Source organism: Gekko japonicus, unplaced genomic scaffold, assembly GCF_001447785.1.
Source record: "Gekko japonicus isolate JY-2015 unplaced genomic scaffold, Gekko_japonicus_V1.1 scaffold78, whole genome shotgun sequence".
Lineage (NCBI taxonomy): Eukaryota > Metazoa > Chordata > Lepidosauria > Squamata > Gekkonidae > Gekko > Gekko japonicus.
Genome location: NW_015165236.1, coordinates 637,295 through 654,669, shown reverse-complemented (window position 1 = coordinate 654,669; position 17,375 = coordinate 637,295). Strand labels below are relative to the sequence as shown.

General features: G+C 55.9%; 1 protein-coding gene across 1 annotated transcript in view; it reads right to left on the bottom strand.

Annotated features, from left to right (window-relative positions):
• Positions 1-494: 494 nt before the first annotated feature.
• NDE1 (nudE neurodevelopment protein 1) overlaps positions 495-17,375 on the bottom strand; it is a 19,770-nt gene continuing 2,889 nt past the window's right edge. Inside the window, exons 2-9 of the mRNA XM_015409916.1 lie at positions 14,727-14,846; positions 12,129-12,282; positions 8,250-8,398; positions 7,534-7,670; positions 6,253-6,432; positions 5,009-5,100; positions 3,246-3,373; positions 495-1,425 (exon numbers count right to left, since the gene is read on the bottom strand). Coding sequence (XP_015265402.1) covers positions 1,332-1,425; positions 3,246-3,373; positions 5,009-5,100; positions 6,253-6,432; positions 7,534-7,670; positions 8,250-8,398; positions 12,129-12,282; positions 14,727-14,812 — 1,020 coding nt within the window. The 5' untranslated portion in view covers positions 14,813-14,846 and the 3' untranslated portion in view covers positions 495-1,331. The remainder of the gene's footprint in view (positions 1,426-3,245; positions 3,374-5,008; positions 5,101-6,252; positions 6,433-7,533; positions 7,671-8,249; positions 8,399-12,128; positions 12,283-14,726; positions 14,847-17,375) is intronic.

Sequence of the window (17,375 nt, the reverse complement as noted above, 5' to 3'; positions counted from 1 at the left end):
CCCTCCTGCCAGCCTCTAAAGAGACTGGGCGGTGGGAAATTCTGGTTGTGACTTTGCAGTTAAGGCAGATGCTGAGAGATTCCCCCACCCCCCGCTAGGACTTCGTCAGCCCTCCCCTTATCCTAAAATGCCAGCTTGCCGGCCCTCCAACGAGAAGGGACTTCTATGAAAACCCGGCGGCCCACACTATTAGCATAGAAGAGGCCCCCCCATAAGCAAAAGTGACCAGCTCTTTCCCTTTCCGTGTCTTCCGTTCACTGCATAAGCCACACCAGCTATTTTAAGCCTTTCCAAACAGTCTTGGGAGGGGCCGCTGCTTCGGCCCGGACCCCGAGGAAGCAGAAAGGCACCTTGTCCCGCACAGACTCCGTGGAAAGCCAAAACCGCTGTGCAAAAAGGACAGCCCCCTCGGTTGCCGTGAGTCCGATACGGGACGCTCCTCCCTCCGCTGGCCAGAAAAGCACAACACCAGACAACTCCACCCTTTTTGCCTTGGTTTATAACACACAATACAAGCTTCAACTTACAAAACTCTGGCAGCACAAAGCCTGATGTTAAATCCCGGCACCTTTTAAACATGCGCAGGGCCCCGTCGTCATCAGGCGAGAATGGCCGTGCGCGCGGGCATAGAAAAAGAAATCACCCCCTCCCCCGTCCACTTCTGGATTCCTTAGCGACTCCCAGAGGTGTGCAAAAGGCACTTAAGCGAGCGAGAGGCGGGATGCCGAGTTGGCTCTGCCGTCAGGCCACATTAAAAATCCTCGAAGAAATAAAAGTGTAGCGCTGGCAGATAAACCCAGGCTCTCGTCCCCGTAGAGGGCGCGCCCGTCTCCCTCCTGCAATCCTTTCTAATTTGTTTGCGGCCTGGTTCAGAGTCCAATGCCAAGATGACATCTTAGGGGCCCCCGACGACGACTTGTGAGTGCCGGCAGGAAGCAGGGGAAACTCTGCAGGTGGACACATACACATAAGGCAGTGGCACAGAACTGTAAGGCTCAACTGGGCAGGCGACTATCTGGGGAAAGGGGTCGAAGCAGTGGGACGGAGGGAAGAACGTTCTTTGCCCTTCGGAGAACATCAAGGCAGGACTCGCCTTCCTCGCAGGGAGGTCGTTCCTCATGCTGCGGCAGTGCCCCCTCCTGGCACTGCCCGACGACCCCCCCCCCCGGCCAGGTAGAAAGCGGTGCCGTTCATTCCCTTCATCAGGGGTCTTCCGCCCCACCTCTTCCCCTCTGCCACAGGTGAGTTTCTGTCTGTTAGTATCCTGTTACAAATTGGGGGGGAAAAATTAAAAGTCCCACGTCCGGGGATGTGGCGTGCTGTTTGGTCCCTCAGAGAAGCATCTGGACTACTCCTTGGGGTGGGAGGCCCATTGGCCCGGGGAGGTTCAAGGGTTGCGTTCCCATCTCCAGCCGCTTAACCAACCTGGTTTTTAAAAAAACAAGACAGAAGAGGTTTCAGTAAGGACAACAAGACCACGCTGGAGTCCCTGGAAGGGCTGAGGTCGTGGGAGTCGCCAAGCCAACTTCCGGCCCTCGCTGTTTTGGCCAAAAGAAGAAGAGATTGAATGTATATCCCATGGCCCTTCACTACCCAAAGGAGTCTCAGAGTGGCTCACAAACTCCTTTCCCTTCCCCTGCCCACAACAGACAGACACCCTGGGAGGTAATCGGGGCTGAGAGAGCTCTTGACAGAAACTGCTCTTTTTCAAGGACAGCTCTTGTCAGAACTACGGCTTGACCAAGGTCATCCAGCAACTGCAAGTGGAGGAGTGGGTAATCAAACCCGGGTCTCCCAGGTTAGAGTCCGCGCACTTAACCACGACGCCAAACTGGCTCTTTTTCAAGAACAGCTCTGACAGAACTATGGCTTGCCCAAGGTCATCCAGCAGCTGCAAGTGGAGGAGTGGGGAATCAAACCCGGGACGCTCCAGCTGAAACTTGCTCGGGGGGGGGAGCGGGGACGGAGCTGAGCTTTATCTCAGAGGTGGGGGCCGAGAGGCCCGTCTTCCAGCAGCACAGCTGGATACAGAACTACAGCAGAGGGCGGTGCAGGTTTCAGCTGTTCCCACCCCAGACCGCCCATCCCTGCTCTTGGCTTCCAGGCAAGCTCCGGGGCAGGCCTCGGCCTCTGTGCCCCGTTTGTTTTGCCCTCCGGGGCAACGGGCTGGGTACCGCGTGAGGTTACCGCCTGATCCCGCAGGGCTGCTCTCCGGTTCTTACGGCTCTGCTAACACCCCTGCGAGTGATGCTCCCTCTAAGCCGGTGGAGCCTTGTGAGCAAAAATTCTACTTTGTGAGCGACTGGCGTTAAAGTTGCGAGCGAGAGATTTGGCCGCTGCATAAATCAGTTTGCTCTGGAGCCCTCCTTCCTGAGCTGAGGAGAAAAAAAAAGTGAGCCAGAGGCTAAAAAACCGTGAGCTGCCTCACACTAACTCAACTTAGAGGGGACACTGCCTGAGAGGTACCCTTCCCCCCTCCCATTTCAAGCCGGGCACTGGGGCAACAGAATACGCAGACCCCGTCTTTCTCTCCTGGCGGTCCCACGCCCCCTCCCCTCCAGCGCTCCTATCTACAGGTTCCTGACAGGCCTGCTCTTCCGTGGCTCCGCCCCTTCTCCCTCCCTGCTTCCCCCCCCCCAATGCCTTCCTCCAGACTTTGGCTTGACTACTGCAGTGCCAACGGTCAGGGACCGAAAGCGGGAGGCAGACCAGGAAGTCCGTGGTGCCCGTCCCCCAGTGTATTCTTCCTCCGACAACCAAGACTGCACAGTTTCCTCTTTTGCTGCTGTTTCTCTGCTGCATCACTATGTGCTTCCCATTCTCTAAAGCCAGTCTGGTGTAGCGGTTAAGAGCACAGACTCCGATCTGGGAGAACCAGGTTTCATTCCCTGCTCCTCCCCCTCGTACAGCCGCTGGTGTGACCTTGGGTCAGTCACAAGTTCTCTCAGAGCTGTTCCCACAAGAGCGGTCCTCGAAAGAGCTCTCTCGGCCCCGCCGTCCTCACAGGGTGCCTGTTGTGGGGAGGGGGAGGGAAAGGAGTTTGTCAGCCGCTCTGAGACTCCTTTGGGTAGTGAAGGGCGGGGTATAAATCCAATCTCTTCTCTTCTTCTTCAGATATAAGAGTCCAACTGGCCTTCCCTCACAGCTCCACCAGCAATCACAAGATTTCCCCCTCCCCTCGTATTTTACAATGCAGTTGTGAAGTCCAATGTTTCCAGACAGAATCCGAGAGGCTGCTTACTCACCCATGCGGCCCGCTCGGCCGCCGGTCGAAGGCGTCTCTGTTCAAGCAGACGGACGGGGGAAAGGCGCTCCGGTAAGGAGTCTGGTCGTACACGAAGTGGCGGCAGGAGGCCAGTTTCGACTCCAGGGCCTAGGGCAAAAAATGCGGGTTTTGTCCCGATTCTAGACCAAGCGACCTCTAAAAAGGAGATCTACAGCCCGGAACGGCAGCCGGTCCCAAGAAGGACTTGGGGTCTGGCGTGGACGGAAAGCTGGAGAGGTGGTACGTCAGCGGTCTAAATGAAGGGAATCGATATCTGGGCCAGGGCGGGAGCTGGTTTTTGCAAAAGTGTTCTGCTGCCCACAGAAGCAGAGTCTCCCAGCGTGGTGCCTGAAGAATGCAAGGAACACCCCAACTATGCCAAAGAGCCCGTGGGCACGATCCCGGGAGGGACGTCTCCTCCACGGAAACAAACAGGAGCTGCACGGAAGTTCATTTGAATGGGGTTCTGTGGGGGAGAATTTCCCCGTCTCCCTCAGCAATGCTCCCTCTCAGCTGTGGAGTCTTGTGCGCAAAAACACTACTTTGTGAGCTACCGGCATTAAAGGTGTGAAGCGAGCGATATAGCTACTGCACAAGTGAGTTTGCTCTGGAGCCATCCCTTCCTGAGCTCAGACGAAAATGTGTCAGCCAGAGGCTAAAAAACTGTGAGCTCCCTCACACCAACTCAGCTTGGAGGGAGCACTGTCCCCTCAGTGAATTTCCCCACACTTTAAGGAACTTTGCTCCGCAGGTACCGGAGCTTAACTCGTAATATTGAGGTTGTCGGGCAACAGAGAACTGGCTGGAGATGGAGAATGAAGGGCCTTTTGTTCGACAGATTGTCAGTGGTTTAGTGACCCTGACCCTCTGCTATGCAGAGGTAGGCCATGGCAAACCACCTCTGCTTATCTGTCCTGAGCCCCATCCGGCCAGAGCAGGTGGTCACCAAAGCTCCCGCTCAGCTGTGGAGTCCGGTGAGCAAAAATCCCACTTTGTGAGCCACTGGCACTGAAGTTGTGTGCAAGCGAGCGATCTGGCTGTACTGCATAAATCAGCCTGCTCTGGAGCCCTCCTTCCTGAGCGAAGACAAAAAGGTGTGGGCTGGAGGCTAAAAAACTGTGAGCTAGCTCACACCAACTCAGCTTAGAGGGAACACTGCTCTAAGCTGTGGAGTCCGGTGAGCAAAAATCCCACTTTGTGAGCCACTGGCACTGAAGTTGTGAGCGAGCGAGCGAGCGATTTGGCTGTACTGCATAAATTAGCCTGCTCTGGAGCCATCCCTCCTGAGCGAAGACAAAAAGGTGTGGGCTGGAGGCTCAAAAACTGTGAGCTAACTCACACCAACTCAGCTTAGAGGGAACACTGCTCTAAGCTGTGGAGTCTTGTGAGCAAAAATTCCATTTTGTGAGCTCCTGGCATGTGAGCAAGCAAGCGATTTGGCTGCTGCATAAATCAGTTTGCTCTGGAGCCATCCTTCCTGAGCTGAGACAAAAATGTGTGGGCTGGAGGCCGCTAAAAAACTGTGAGCTAGCTCACACCAACTCAGCTTAGAGGGAACACTGGTGGTCACCCCCCCACCCCCCGCCAGCACACCTGGCTGCTCGAAGGACTGACATGCAGAGGGGAGTTCCCGCCCCTTCCCACCCCTCCTTCCAGTTCCAAGAGCTTTGGAGAGCCGCGACGCGTCCGTTGACCGGAACGCCCCTGGCCAGTTTGCAGAAGGCCCCCCCCCCGTGTTCTCACCCCCACTTTGCGCAGCAGGTCTCCCACAATGTTGAGCGCCGAAATCCGGGCTGCCGGCGTGAGCGGGGTGGCGCTGTAGCTGTCCTCCAAACCTGGGGAGGGGAGCAGGGAGAGGTGTCGGAAAGGAAACTCGAGAGCAATTCACGCAGCACAGACAAAAGCCACACGAGGCCCAATCAGCGCTTGAGCACGGAAACTGACCCTGGAAGGAGGATTCAGCCCCTGGAAATCTTTGCTTCCTGCTCTGGGGTGCTAGTGAGCCCCTCGGGACCTATAGCAATTCCACAGGCAATGATTGCTCAGGACTCGGAACCGGAAGCCGCCCTCCCGGTTGTATCTGAAACGCCCTTTGAAAGGAGGAACAGAGTGCAGCAAAACTCCCAGGGCAGCTCACGGTTGACGTTTGCAACTTATCAACCCAACAGCCCCCTAGCCCCATTCATGGTCTGTCAGATGGACTCCAATGGCATTAAAGCCCACTGACGTGCACTGCGTTGCAATTTCTTCAACGGTCCTCACGGAGAAGCCGCTGCGCTGTCCAATTCCTCCCCGGGGTGCCCTGGATTTTCAAGGGACGTTGGGTGAATGGCATCCTCTTACTCACGGGTCATTTCCTGCAGGAGCACACGGGAGCGGAACTCGGGCAGTAAAGAGCCCAGGGGGCGGGCACATGCAACAAGCCCCACCCCCTGCTCCCAGCAGCCCTCAGTCAGAGCAAGTAGCAGCCAGGTAAGCTGCAGAGCCCCCCCCCGGCCCCCTGGCCCAAAAAAGTTTAGTGGCACCTTTAAGACCAAGTTTTATTCAGGTACAAGCTCTCCCTCCTCTGCGAGGACAGATCTGCACGTTCCCCCCCACCTCCCATAGCTAGCAATCCAAAACAGTCCAGTGGCACCTTTAAGACTAAGTTTTATTCAGGTACAAGGTCTCCCTCCTCTGCGAAGGCAGATCTGCGCGTCCCCCCCCCCCCAATAGCTAGGAACCCAAAACAGTCCAGTGGCACTTTTAAGACCACGTTTTATTCAGGTACAAGCTCTCCCTCCTCTGCGAGGAAAGATCTGCACGTTCCACCCCCCCCTCACAGCTAACAATCCAAAACAGTCCAGTGGAGCCTGAGCGGTGGGTGTTGCCTTCTGACACACTTCCGGTGATGTCAGGGTGTGTGGCCTATGCAAACGAGTTATGCTAATGAGTTATGCTAATGAGCTCCTGCATCTCTTTTTCTACGAAAGGACCCCTGCTCTTACCCCTCCTGAATGTCCCGGGGGTACTTCGTCCCCCACTTGGCCCTCTGTGAGCCCCGGGGGTCGAGGGTGGCGGCCTGCTCGCTGGGAGGCCCGTCTCCATCTGCTCCGCTTCTGCCGGCCCCTGACCTGATGTCTTCGGCTTCTCCTGCTTCTGCTGCACGGCCAGCTCCTGGCGCAAGTCTGGAGGGGGAAAGCGACCGTTCCGGTTATCATTGTTAGGAATGTAAGAAATACCAGGGACAGCCTGCTCCAAAGACTTTGCTCCCCCCCACGTAGTTACTTTCCACAGGACCGGCCAACCAAGGCTCCCTCTGAGCTGTGGACTCTTGTGAGCAAGAATCCTGCTTTGTGAGGTACTGGCAAATGGGGTTCAGTGTGGCCAAGTGCAAAGTCATGCACACTGGAGCCAAAAATCCTAATTATAAATACACATTGATGGGGTCTGAACAGGCACAGACTGACCAAGAGAGAGATCTTGGAGTCGTAGTGGATAGCTCAATGAAAATGTCGAGACAGTGTGCGAGCACAATAAAAAAAAGGCCAATGCTATGCTGGGGATTATTAGGAAGGGAACTGAAAACAAATCAGCCAAAATCATCATGCCCCTATATAAATCGACGGTGCGACCTCATTTGGAATACTGTGTGCAGTTCTGGTCACCACACCTCAAAAAGGATATTATAGCTTTGGGGAAAAGCTGCAGAAGAGGGCAACTAGAATGATAAAAGAGTTGGAACACTTCCCCTATGAGGAAAGGTTAAAGTGCTTGGGGCCCTTTAGCTTGGAGAAACGACGGCTGAGGGGTGACATGATCGAGGTTTACAAGGTTATGCACGGGATAGAGCAGGTAGAGAAAGAAGTACTTTTCTCCGTTTCTCACAATACGGTGGCCACTCCATGAAATCGCTGAGCGGTTGGGTTAGAATGGATAAAAGGAAGTCCTTCTTCCACCAAAGAGTGATTAACACTTGGAATTCACTGCCACAGGAGGTGGCGGCGGCTACAAGCATGGACGGCTTCAAGAGGGAATTAGTTAAGCATATGGAACAGAAGTCCATCAGTGGCTATTAGCCACAAGGTATAGATAGGAACTCTCGGTCTGGGGCAAGGGATGCTCTGTCTTCTTGGTGCACGGGGGGGGGCAACAGTGGGGAAAAAGCAGCGTTTTGCTCGCAGAGGGGTCTGTTGCAAGCAAGGGACCTCCCCAGGAGTGAGGGGGGAAAACTGCCCCCCCCCCGGGAGTCAAAGGGAGCGAGGGAGAGATCCGCCTCCATCGCCCACCTCGGGCTTCGTCTTTCAGGCGCTGCACCGATTCCAGAAGGTTCTCCTTCTCATCCAGCTCGCTCTCCAGGAAGGCGTTCCGCTCGATGGCCTGGTTCAGGCGCTGCTCAAAGTCTTCCAGGGACATGATCGTGGCCCTGCAAAGAGGGGAGGAAGGCGCAAGGTGTTACCCTTAACATGAGTCAGTGGAGGCGCCACAGAGAGAGACCGGACTTGGACTGGGGGGGGGGGGATCCGGGTTCCGGTTTCTCTTCAGCAACGAAACTCACTGTGCGGTCAGTCACCGGCTGTTGCAGATGAGGAGATTCATGTCATTTATTTAGGTATCCGTCCACCACTTTACTCCCCGAGGGGGACCCAAAGCGGCCCCCAGCATCATTCTTCCCCCTGCTCCACATTCCTTCCTCACAACAACGACAACCCTGTGAGGTTGGTTAGGCCGAGAGTGACTAGCCCACGGTCGCTCAGGGAGCTCCCCGGGGGGCGCTGACCTTCCAGCTGGGGTCTGCCCCATCCTGGCCCACCCCAGGGGGTCCCCAGCCTTTCTGGACCTGTCGGCCCCTTAGAATCCTGACACGGGGTGGTGAGCACCACCACAAAATGGCTGCCGCAGAAGGCGCAGCCCACCACAAAATGGCCAGGGGGGAGTGGGGGTGAGAAACCCCCGCCTAGAGAAGGCCTCCTTCCCGAAAACACGAGGGTCACCAGGCAGGTACCTCTTGGCTCTTTCCAGGTCGTCGTTCGCCTGCTCCAGTTCCCGGATGTACTTCTGCAGCTGGTCCTTGACGGCTCTGGTCTGGGCCAGCTCCTCCTCCAGGGCCGACATCTGCTGGTAGCCTTCGGAATGCTGCGCCGACAGCTTCTCCTGGCCCGAGAAAGGACAGCCAAAGCATCGGCCTCCAGCCCCACCGCCGGGCAGCAGCCTCTGCCTTGCTCACGCACCCATCGGAGAGCAGGACAGGCCGGTTGGCCCCCACACGGTCCACCAGGGCTCCATCCCCACCCCCCACAAGCTCTCAGGAACACACATGAAGATGCCTGACACTGAATCCGACCATCGGCCCGGCAAGGTCACTGTTCCCTACTCAGACTGGAAGCAGCTCTCCAGGGTCTCAGGTTGGGGTCTTTCCCACCAACTCCTGCCTGGTCCTTTTAAACTGGAGATGCTGCCAGGGATTGAACCTGGGACCTTCTGCATGCCAAGCAGAGGCTCTTCCACTGAGCCACGGCCCCTCTTGACAGCTCTCCAGGGTCTCAGGCGGAGGTCTTTCCCATCACCTACTGCCTGGTCTTTTTTAACTGGAGATGCTGCCAGGGATTGAACCTGGGACCTTCTGCATGCCAAGCAAATGCTCTGCAACTGAGCCACAGCCCCTCTTGACAGCTCTCCAGGCGCTCAGGCGGAGGGGTCTTTCCCATCACCTCCTGCCAGGTCCTTTTTAACTGGAGATGCTGCCGGGGACTGAACCTGGAACCTTCTGCATGCCAAGCAGAGGCTCTGCCACTGAGCCACGGCCCCTCTTGACAGCTCTCCGGGGTCTCAGGCGGAGGTCTTTCCCACCACCTCCTGCCTGGTCCTTTTAAACTGAAGATGCTGCCGGGGACTGAACCTGGGACCTTCTGCATGCCAAGCAGAGGCTCTGCCACTGAGCCACAGCCCCTCTTGACAGCTCTCCGGGGTCTCAGGCGGAGGTCTTTCCCGTCACCTCCTGCCTGGTCCTTTTTAACTGGAGATGCTGCCGGGGATTGAACCTGGGACCTCCTGCACGCCAAGCAGAGGCTCTGCCACTGAGCCACAGACCCTCTTTACAGCTCCCCAGGGTCTTGGGCTGTGCTCTTTCACAACACCTCCTGCCTGATCCTTTTTAACTGGAGATGCCAGGGATTGAACCTGGGACCTTCTGCACGCCAAGCAGAAGCTCTGCCACTGAGCCACAGCCCCTCTTCACAGCTCTCCAGGGTCTCAGGCGGAGGTCTTTCCCATCCCCTCCAGCCTGGTCCTTTTTAACTGGAGATGCTGCCGGGGACTGAACCGGGGACCTTCTGCACGCCAAGCAGAGGATCTTACCACTGAGCCACAGCCCCTCTTGACAGCTCTCCAGGGTCTCAGGCAGAGGTCTTCCCCATCACCTCCCGCCTGGTCCTTTTTAACTGGAGATGCTGCCGGGGACTGAACTGGGGACCTTCTGCGTGCCAAGCAGAGGCTCTTCCACTGAGCCACAGCCCCTCTCGCGTATGCACAACCGAAGGGAAGTGGGAGTATACTGCACCAGCAGAGACGTGTGCCCCATTTCCAACAGGTGGCCACTGCAGCATGTATAACTCAATGTCGCCAAGCAAAAGGGTGGAAATTTCCCTTTTTATTCAAAAAACTGATCCACGTCATTTATCATCTGCCTTCCTCAGAGGGACTCAAGATGGATGACACAGAGTGAGTCAAGACGCTCCACAAAACGGGACGTTCCATAACCCACGAATTTGGATTTTAGTAGAACCAACCGGAAACCTCAAAGCTAGAAACTGAAGCATAGCGTAAGCAGGAACATGACACATCAAGTGGCGCCACACAACAGAATCCTCCTTACAGTGAGCTCTGCGGGACCCTACAGACAACCAGTGTTTCCTCTAAGCTGAGTGAGCGTGAGCTAGCTCACAGTCTTTTAGCCTCTGGCTCACACATTTTTGTCTCGGCTCAGGAAGGAGGGATCCAGAGCAAACTAATGTATGCAGGAGCCAAATCGCTCGCTCACAACTTGAATGCCAGGAGCTCACAGAGTAGGATTTCTGCTCACGAGACTCCACAGCTTAGAGGGAGCATTGCAGACATCAGACCCTGATTCTGTTTTGCATTCTCTGCAGAACTCATCTGGACCCAACCCCTGTGCAGTTGTCGACGCATCTTAAATGGAGCGACCAGCACAGCGCAGGGCTCCTGGGAGGGGACTGGTGGTCTCCGAAACACAATTCCCACGACAGGTGCGAGCAGCAGAATTAATCGACAGCCGCGTCAGTGAGCCCATTTAGATGGTTTCAAAGGGGGAACTGGGCAAAGGGCAGAGGAGAAATCCCTTGGGGCTAAAGGGAACCTTCTCTGTGTCTTTTTTGTTCAACCGCCCGGTTGGGGGGGGGGGGGGGGGGGGGAAGCAAGAGCCTCACTTCGTGCCTCACCTGGCCGTCGACCGCACCACATGGATCCGCTTCGGACTGATCCACCAGGGTTCCTTTTCGGCCTTCTTTACCGAGGCCTCGGGGAAGCCGTGACGGGTAAACTCTAGAGTCAGCCTGCGGCCGTTCCTCAGTGCGGGCCCTTGGCCAGGCTGCCCCCCACTTGCCTCACAAAGGGGGCTACCTTGTCCCCCCCCAGCCAACACTTCCTACACAAGATTTCTCCCACCCCAATTTTCCACCTCCAGGTTTCCCCTGAATATTTGGGTTCCGCAGGTGTGAATTTTTGCAGCTGATACAGGAAAAGCGGGTTTTTTTGGGGGGCTGCGGCGGGTGGATTCCAGGACTGTCAATATAGATGCTGCCTCCTCTCTCGGAGCCCTTAGAACAGGGGTGTCAAACATGTGGCCCAGGGGCCGAACCAGGCCCCCGGAGGGCTTCTATCCAGGCCCTAGCAGTGGAACTGGCTGTCTTCTGCTGCTTCTTCCAGTTCTGCTGCTGCTGCGTCCTCGTAGGTTTGCAGCTTATAGATACACACCTGAACAGCACACTCAAGATTGCAACAGCACAGGCATTTCGATGCAATAATTCAGAGCAAGAGGTGTCAGTTATCAGACAGTTAAATAAGCAAAATATTGCAAGAGTGCTCATGTTTTAAGCATGTGTTTATTTTAAGTTTTTAAAAAAGCCCTTTGTGTTGGTGTCCTTTATCAAGTTTATATCCCCGCTACCTGGCGTTACATTTTATGACACACACGGCCCGGCCCAACAAGGTCTCATTTATGTCAGATCCGGCCCTCGTACCAGATGAGTCGACACCCCTGCCTTAGAAGGCTGGCCAGAGCAAAACACCCACAACTGACTCGTCTCCAGCACAGGCTCGAGGGCACCCCCTTCCCCCGCCAGGGCCAGCTGACGGGGGCATCAATGGGGTCTCTGTTCTCTCCCTTGCCGGCTGCCGCGCAGGGGATCAACAGGCCCATTGTCTCCCAGGGTGATGGGTTCCCGCCTCCGGTTCTTGATAAGAGGGTGCCAACGATCCCCATCCTTTCCTGGCGTTTGATGCCAAGAGGGTTGCTTCTGCCCCGTGAAATCCGGTCCCTACAGGGTTCTCCTCCTCCTCCTCCTCTTTGCTAATTCACTCCTCCTCCTTTTATGATGGGAACTCCCCGGTCTTTGGTTTGGGGAGCCCCCGTCACCATCTCAAAGAAACCCAGAGACAGATCAACAACACGCGTTTGGCCGACGTCCCAACACCCCATGGAAACCGGGAGGACGTGCCAAGCCGACCGAGCACCAGCCGGCCGGACCCAGGCGGCAGTTTGGACGCCGCTGCCAGACGACCGCGCCCGGACCCTGCTCCAGAGGAGGCGGCAGTGGGTTGGTAGGCAACCAAGCTTGGTTCAGTGTGTCCCACTCCCCCCCCTCACCTTGGCAGCCTCGATTTCCATCCGGAGCCGGCCGTTCTCCGACCGGAGGTCCTTGTTCCGGGACTCCGTCTGCTGCAGCTGAGTCTCCAGCTCGGCTTCATATTCCCGGCTTCCCTCTTGAAACTCCCGCAACTCCGCCTGAGCGTTCTCGGCACTGAAAAGAGGAGGCAGAATAAGTAAGGCGGACCCTGGGCGGCCTCCACGCCCGCTGAATAATGTGCGCTCAAGGCACTTCGGTTGGTAAATAGATCTTGCCCTTTCGCATCGTAAAATCGGGTTGCAAAAGTGCATCGGAAGTGGGCTGGAAGGGCTTTATTCAGCAAAGTTAGAACTCCACAGAATGGCAAACCCTGCGTGCAGGGGGAAGGGGGGTTCCGCAACCTGTAGAAACCAGCGTTCCCTCTAAGCTGAGTTAGTGTGAGCTAGCTCACAGTTTTTTAGCCTCCAGCTCACACATTTTTGTCTTAGCTCAGGATGAATGACTCCAAAGCAAACTAATGTATTCAGTAGCCAAATCATTCGCTCAAAACTTTAATGCCAGTAGCTCACAAAGTAGAATTTTTGCTCACAAGACTCCACAGCTTAGAGGGAACATTGGTAGAAACTATGCACGCCGAATCAAGTGTTTGTGATTTAATCCAATCTCCAATATCTGCTCTGTTGCTTGACTTATTCTGGTCTGACCAGTCAGGGCTGGCGCAGGGAAGGCCATAATTCAGCAGGTGAGGCCCACGAGCTCACGTATGTCTCAAGGGCTAGAAAGCTGGCTTTGAAAACGAATGAACCAACGGTGGAAATTCAGGAGCTTAATTCTCCAACCTCTACAGCCGCGGTCCCCAAGGCAGGGCCCGTGGGCTCCGTGAGACGCGCTGACACCGTTTCTGGGGCCCACGGGGTGTTTTTACAAAGAGGGCGGGGCTCCTGCCCAGCAGGACTTCTGATTGGCCACTGGAAGTTTGATGGGCTGTGTGGGTTTTAAAAAAAACACAGCGCAGCCTCAGCAGCCGCCACTGCGTGGGGATCTTCACTTTGTGGCTGAGGGCAAGCTGGGGCAGCCATTTTGTGGCTGGCTCCGCCTCCCGTGGCAGCCATTTTGTGGCTGCATCTGCTCCGCCTGCGGGCTCGAAAAGGCCAGGGACCCCTGCTCTGAGGGGCGAGGGGACTTACTGGGAGGCGCGGAGAGAGGGGAGGGAAGACGCGCGACTGAACTCCGAAGAGGGTTCCAGGCGAGCTGGCCAAGGGACTGCGTTCCTTTTATTAGACGCTTTCCCTCCACTGGAAATAACGGGGGATCTTCTTTTGGGGCTCATAGAACTGGACCCCCCGGTCCAATTTTTTTGAAACCTGGGGGGGGGGGAGGGGTTTTGAGGAGAAGCACCAGCAGCTATGCGGAAAATCTGGTGCCTCTACCTCAAAAACCAGCCCCCCCCCCCCATTGATCAATTCTCCATTATACCCTATGGCAGGGCTGGCCAAACTTGCTTAACCAAAGAGCCACATAGAATAAACATCACATGTTTGAGAGCCACATGACGTGAACATGGAGTTTGTCCTCTGGCAGGTGAACTAGTAATTCGGACATTTGCTCCCAAAGGGCATATTGGTATCGGTTCATACATGCAAGATAGTTTGATGCCTTCACTGCCAATGCTCCAGTGGAGTAAAAACGACGTAAAAACTAAGGAGTTAGGCTGTGGGAACTGGCGGGATGTCCGCGCCCGCCACTCTGGGCATGCGCAGTGGGGTTCCTCTGCTTGCCTGAGGGAATGGGCGCAAAAATCCGTTGAAAAGAGCTTGCTACAGCACCGATCGGTCCAGCGCAGGCGCACTAGATCCCATTGGTGTGAAGCACAGAGACCACAAAGAAGATCAAATATTACAGACATGTTTTTATTGAATAACATGCAAATTTGCTTTTTAGTAACAGTAAAGGAGACTGCCAAAAATAAAAGCAAAGGGGATACGTCACCTTTATGGAAGATCAATCCGAAACATCCAGAGCACTTAATCATGTTGTAATATTGTAGAAATGATTTGAAATGGTTTTAATTGTGTTTTACGTGCGGGCTTATGCCTGATTGTGAGCCGCCCTGAGCCCGCATAGCAGGGAGGGAGGGCTATAAATTGAACTTATAAATATAAATAAATAAAAATAAATAAATAAATAAAAATAGATATTGATAATTATATTTATTTGTCCAATGATATCTGTAGTCTTGGGGGGGGGGGGCCTTTGAGAAGGCATTTCAAGCTAAAGTTGCTTTCTTTCTCTGCTCCCCCCTGCCCCAAGCCTACCCAGGAAAGGGAACGCTGGCTCAGGAAGGGACGATTGATCAGGGAAGCACGCCTCCCCTTCGCTTCCCCAGCTGCCCTGCCGGGAGCCACACAGTATGTGTGAAAGAGCCGCATGCGGCTCCTGAGCCACAGTTTGGCCACCCCTGCCCTATGGGGACCGGCCTCCATCGGGTGTAATGGAGCCCCCAGTGGCCATTCCCCCCCCCACTTTCTGATACCCTGAAGCGGGGGAAGGGGCTCCAAATCAGGGCTCCCCTCCCCCGCACAGAGCTGACAGCCCACCGAAAAACCCAGGAGCGTTACCACTGCTTGTATTCCCTGGCCCGCTCCCTCCAGTAATCTCGTTCCTCCTCCGCCGAACCGAACTGCTTCCTTTCAGAGTCGTTCATCTCGGAAGCCTCCCAGCATACTCTTCTGCGGGCACAAAAGGGGGGGGGGAAACAAAACAAAAATGGGTTTTACTTTTTTTTGTCCTGGTGGGAGTCCTGAGACGTCTGGTTTCAAGCACAGACCAAGACCCGGGCCGGTGAAAGGCAGCAGCTGGGGTGTACAGAAGCTCATGGCCGAACTCTGCACATGTTCAGAGGCCTTGCTCTCACCCTCTGTGGGAACAGCAGTCCAGAGAACCACCGCCTCGTGTTTAGAGGACGTCTGTGGGTCCCCACGTTTGGAAGAAGGGGATGCCACAGAGCAAGGGGGCTCAGATGGAAAAGCACAAGCCCGACGTTAAGCTCTCACAACAACCCTGCGAGGTAGCTGGGAGATGGTGGCTGACACGCAGAGCATCACGGCAGAGTGGGGATCGGGACCCAGCTCTCCCCGTCTGACGGCTACTCGTCCCGGCAGATCGTGTTGAGCGTTGGACCTCCGGCTGCGCCCGGCCGCGAACGGCACAGCCCCGCACACACCAGCGGCCGCATCACAGCCTTGAGGCCTGAGAGGTCCATTGGAGCCCTGGCAGAGCTGGGCACTTTGGGCAAGGGGCATGCAAGAGACGGCAGGGAAGGGGACAGCCGCAAATGACCCCGCACTGCACAACAACGCCTCTCTGGGCACACGCTCAAACAACAGGAGGACGCTTCCAAATTAAAGGGTGGGGACCCTCTCAGGAGTACTGTTTCTGCACCGGATCTCCGAGCAGACCTAATTGAATCGCCACGCTGGCCGAGGCGCATGCTTCCTCACCAATGGGCTCCCTGCACGCCCAGTGTCTCTCACCCAGACTGGGGTTGGACTGGCAGAAAGCAGCCGGGGCTCGGCATGCCACATCACAGCCCGGTTTCAATGAGACGCTGTGGGCGGTCAGGACAGAGGGCGTTTGGCCTCTTCCCGAGTCACCTTCAAATCAGGCGTTGCCTGTCTTTCTTCTGAGCACCGCCAAAGAGCCACACAACTACGTTAAGCGGGGATTAGAGAGCTTCGGAGAGGAGAACTGGCCACGGTGACTGAGGAGAACCTCCCCGTTCAGAGGCAGTCAACCTCTGAATCCCAGAGCCAGCATCAGAGAGAGGACTCGGCCTCTATATCCTGTTGCTGGCCCTCCAGAGGAACTGGCCGGCCCCTGTGTGAGACGGGAGGCTGGACTAGATGGACCCTCAGTGGTCTGACCCAGCAGGGCTCTTCTGGTGTCCTTCTCATGGGAAGGCCTCGGCTTCCATGCCCTGTTGCTGGTCCTCCAGGGGAGCTGGCTGGCCACTGTGTGAGACGGGAGGCTGGACTGGAGGGACCCTCCCTGGTCTGACCCAGCAAAGCCCTCCTGATATCCTCAAGTTAAAACTCAGTTCCAAAACAAACAAATCCACCTACGTTTTATTTACGGGAGAGGGCCTGGGAAGGAGACAGCGTGGCAGTTGTTTAAAGGGCAAACAGTGCCGCCCACAAAGGAGGCAGCCATGAGCTCGGGACGCTGTGATCTCAGTCCTGGGGAATGCAGGTGAGGCCAGGTCACTGGCAGGATGGGAATCCCCCACAACGCCCGGCCAAGGGAGGCGCAGCGCATCAACACGCACTTCCGGTCCTCTAGGACGGCTGCGCAGAGGGGGGCCGGGCTGTCAAAGCAGAGGTGCAGACCCTCCTAAAGCCCGCCTCTCTTTGGAGTTTAATTTACTGGGGAGGGGCCGTGGCTCAGTGGCAGAGCCTCTGCTTTTGCTTGGCATGCAGGAGGTCCCAGGTTCAGTCCCCGGCAGCATCTCCAGTTAAAAAGGACCAGGCAGTAGGCGACAGAAACGACCTCTGCCTGAGACCCTGGAAAGCTGCAGAGAGGGGCTGTGGCTCAGTGCCAGAGCCTCTGCTCGGCACGCAGAAGGTCCCAGGTTCAGTCCCTGGCAGCATCTCCAGTTAAACAGGACCAGGCAGGAGGGGATGGGAAAGGCCCTCCTTTGCCTGAGATCCGGGAGAGCCGCTGCCCGTCGGAGCAGACAGTTCTGACCTCGAAGGACCGATCCAGGATAAGGCAAACCTCAAGCGTTCACGTGCTCTTTCTTTATTTACAAAATTCAGCCGTGTTCCAGGAATGGTACAAAGCACAGAGTCACCGCAATAAAGGCCGGAATAACACACAATAAAACCAGAACAGGACGGGACGTTACGAAACGCAAGAATGGAGAAGTCGACGCAGTAAAAAACAAGGTGACGCCGATGCCAAACGACTTGTTAAACCTCTGCAGAGACGCCCTCCGGAATCCCTTGTCTTGCTCGGCTTGCAGAATGTCGAGAGCGGGGCGGGACTCTTCGGGGCCTCCTAGGGACCAGAACCAGTCCCAGAAGCCCTTCTCTCCCCCCCTCCCCCTTCCAGGAGCACACAATCCACAACCAAACAACCAGGCCCAGGGAAACCAGGTTCCCCAATTCTAGGAGCTGCCGTCAACCCCCCTTCCCCCCCCCGCCAAACAGCCTGTATTAAATTTCGAGGCACAGCCGAGATAAACGGCCCCAATGCTTTGGGGGTCAGCA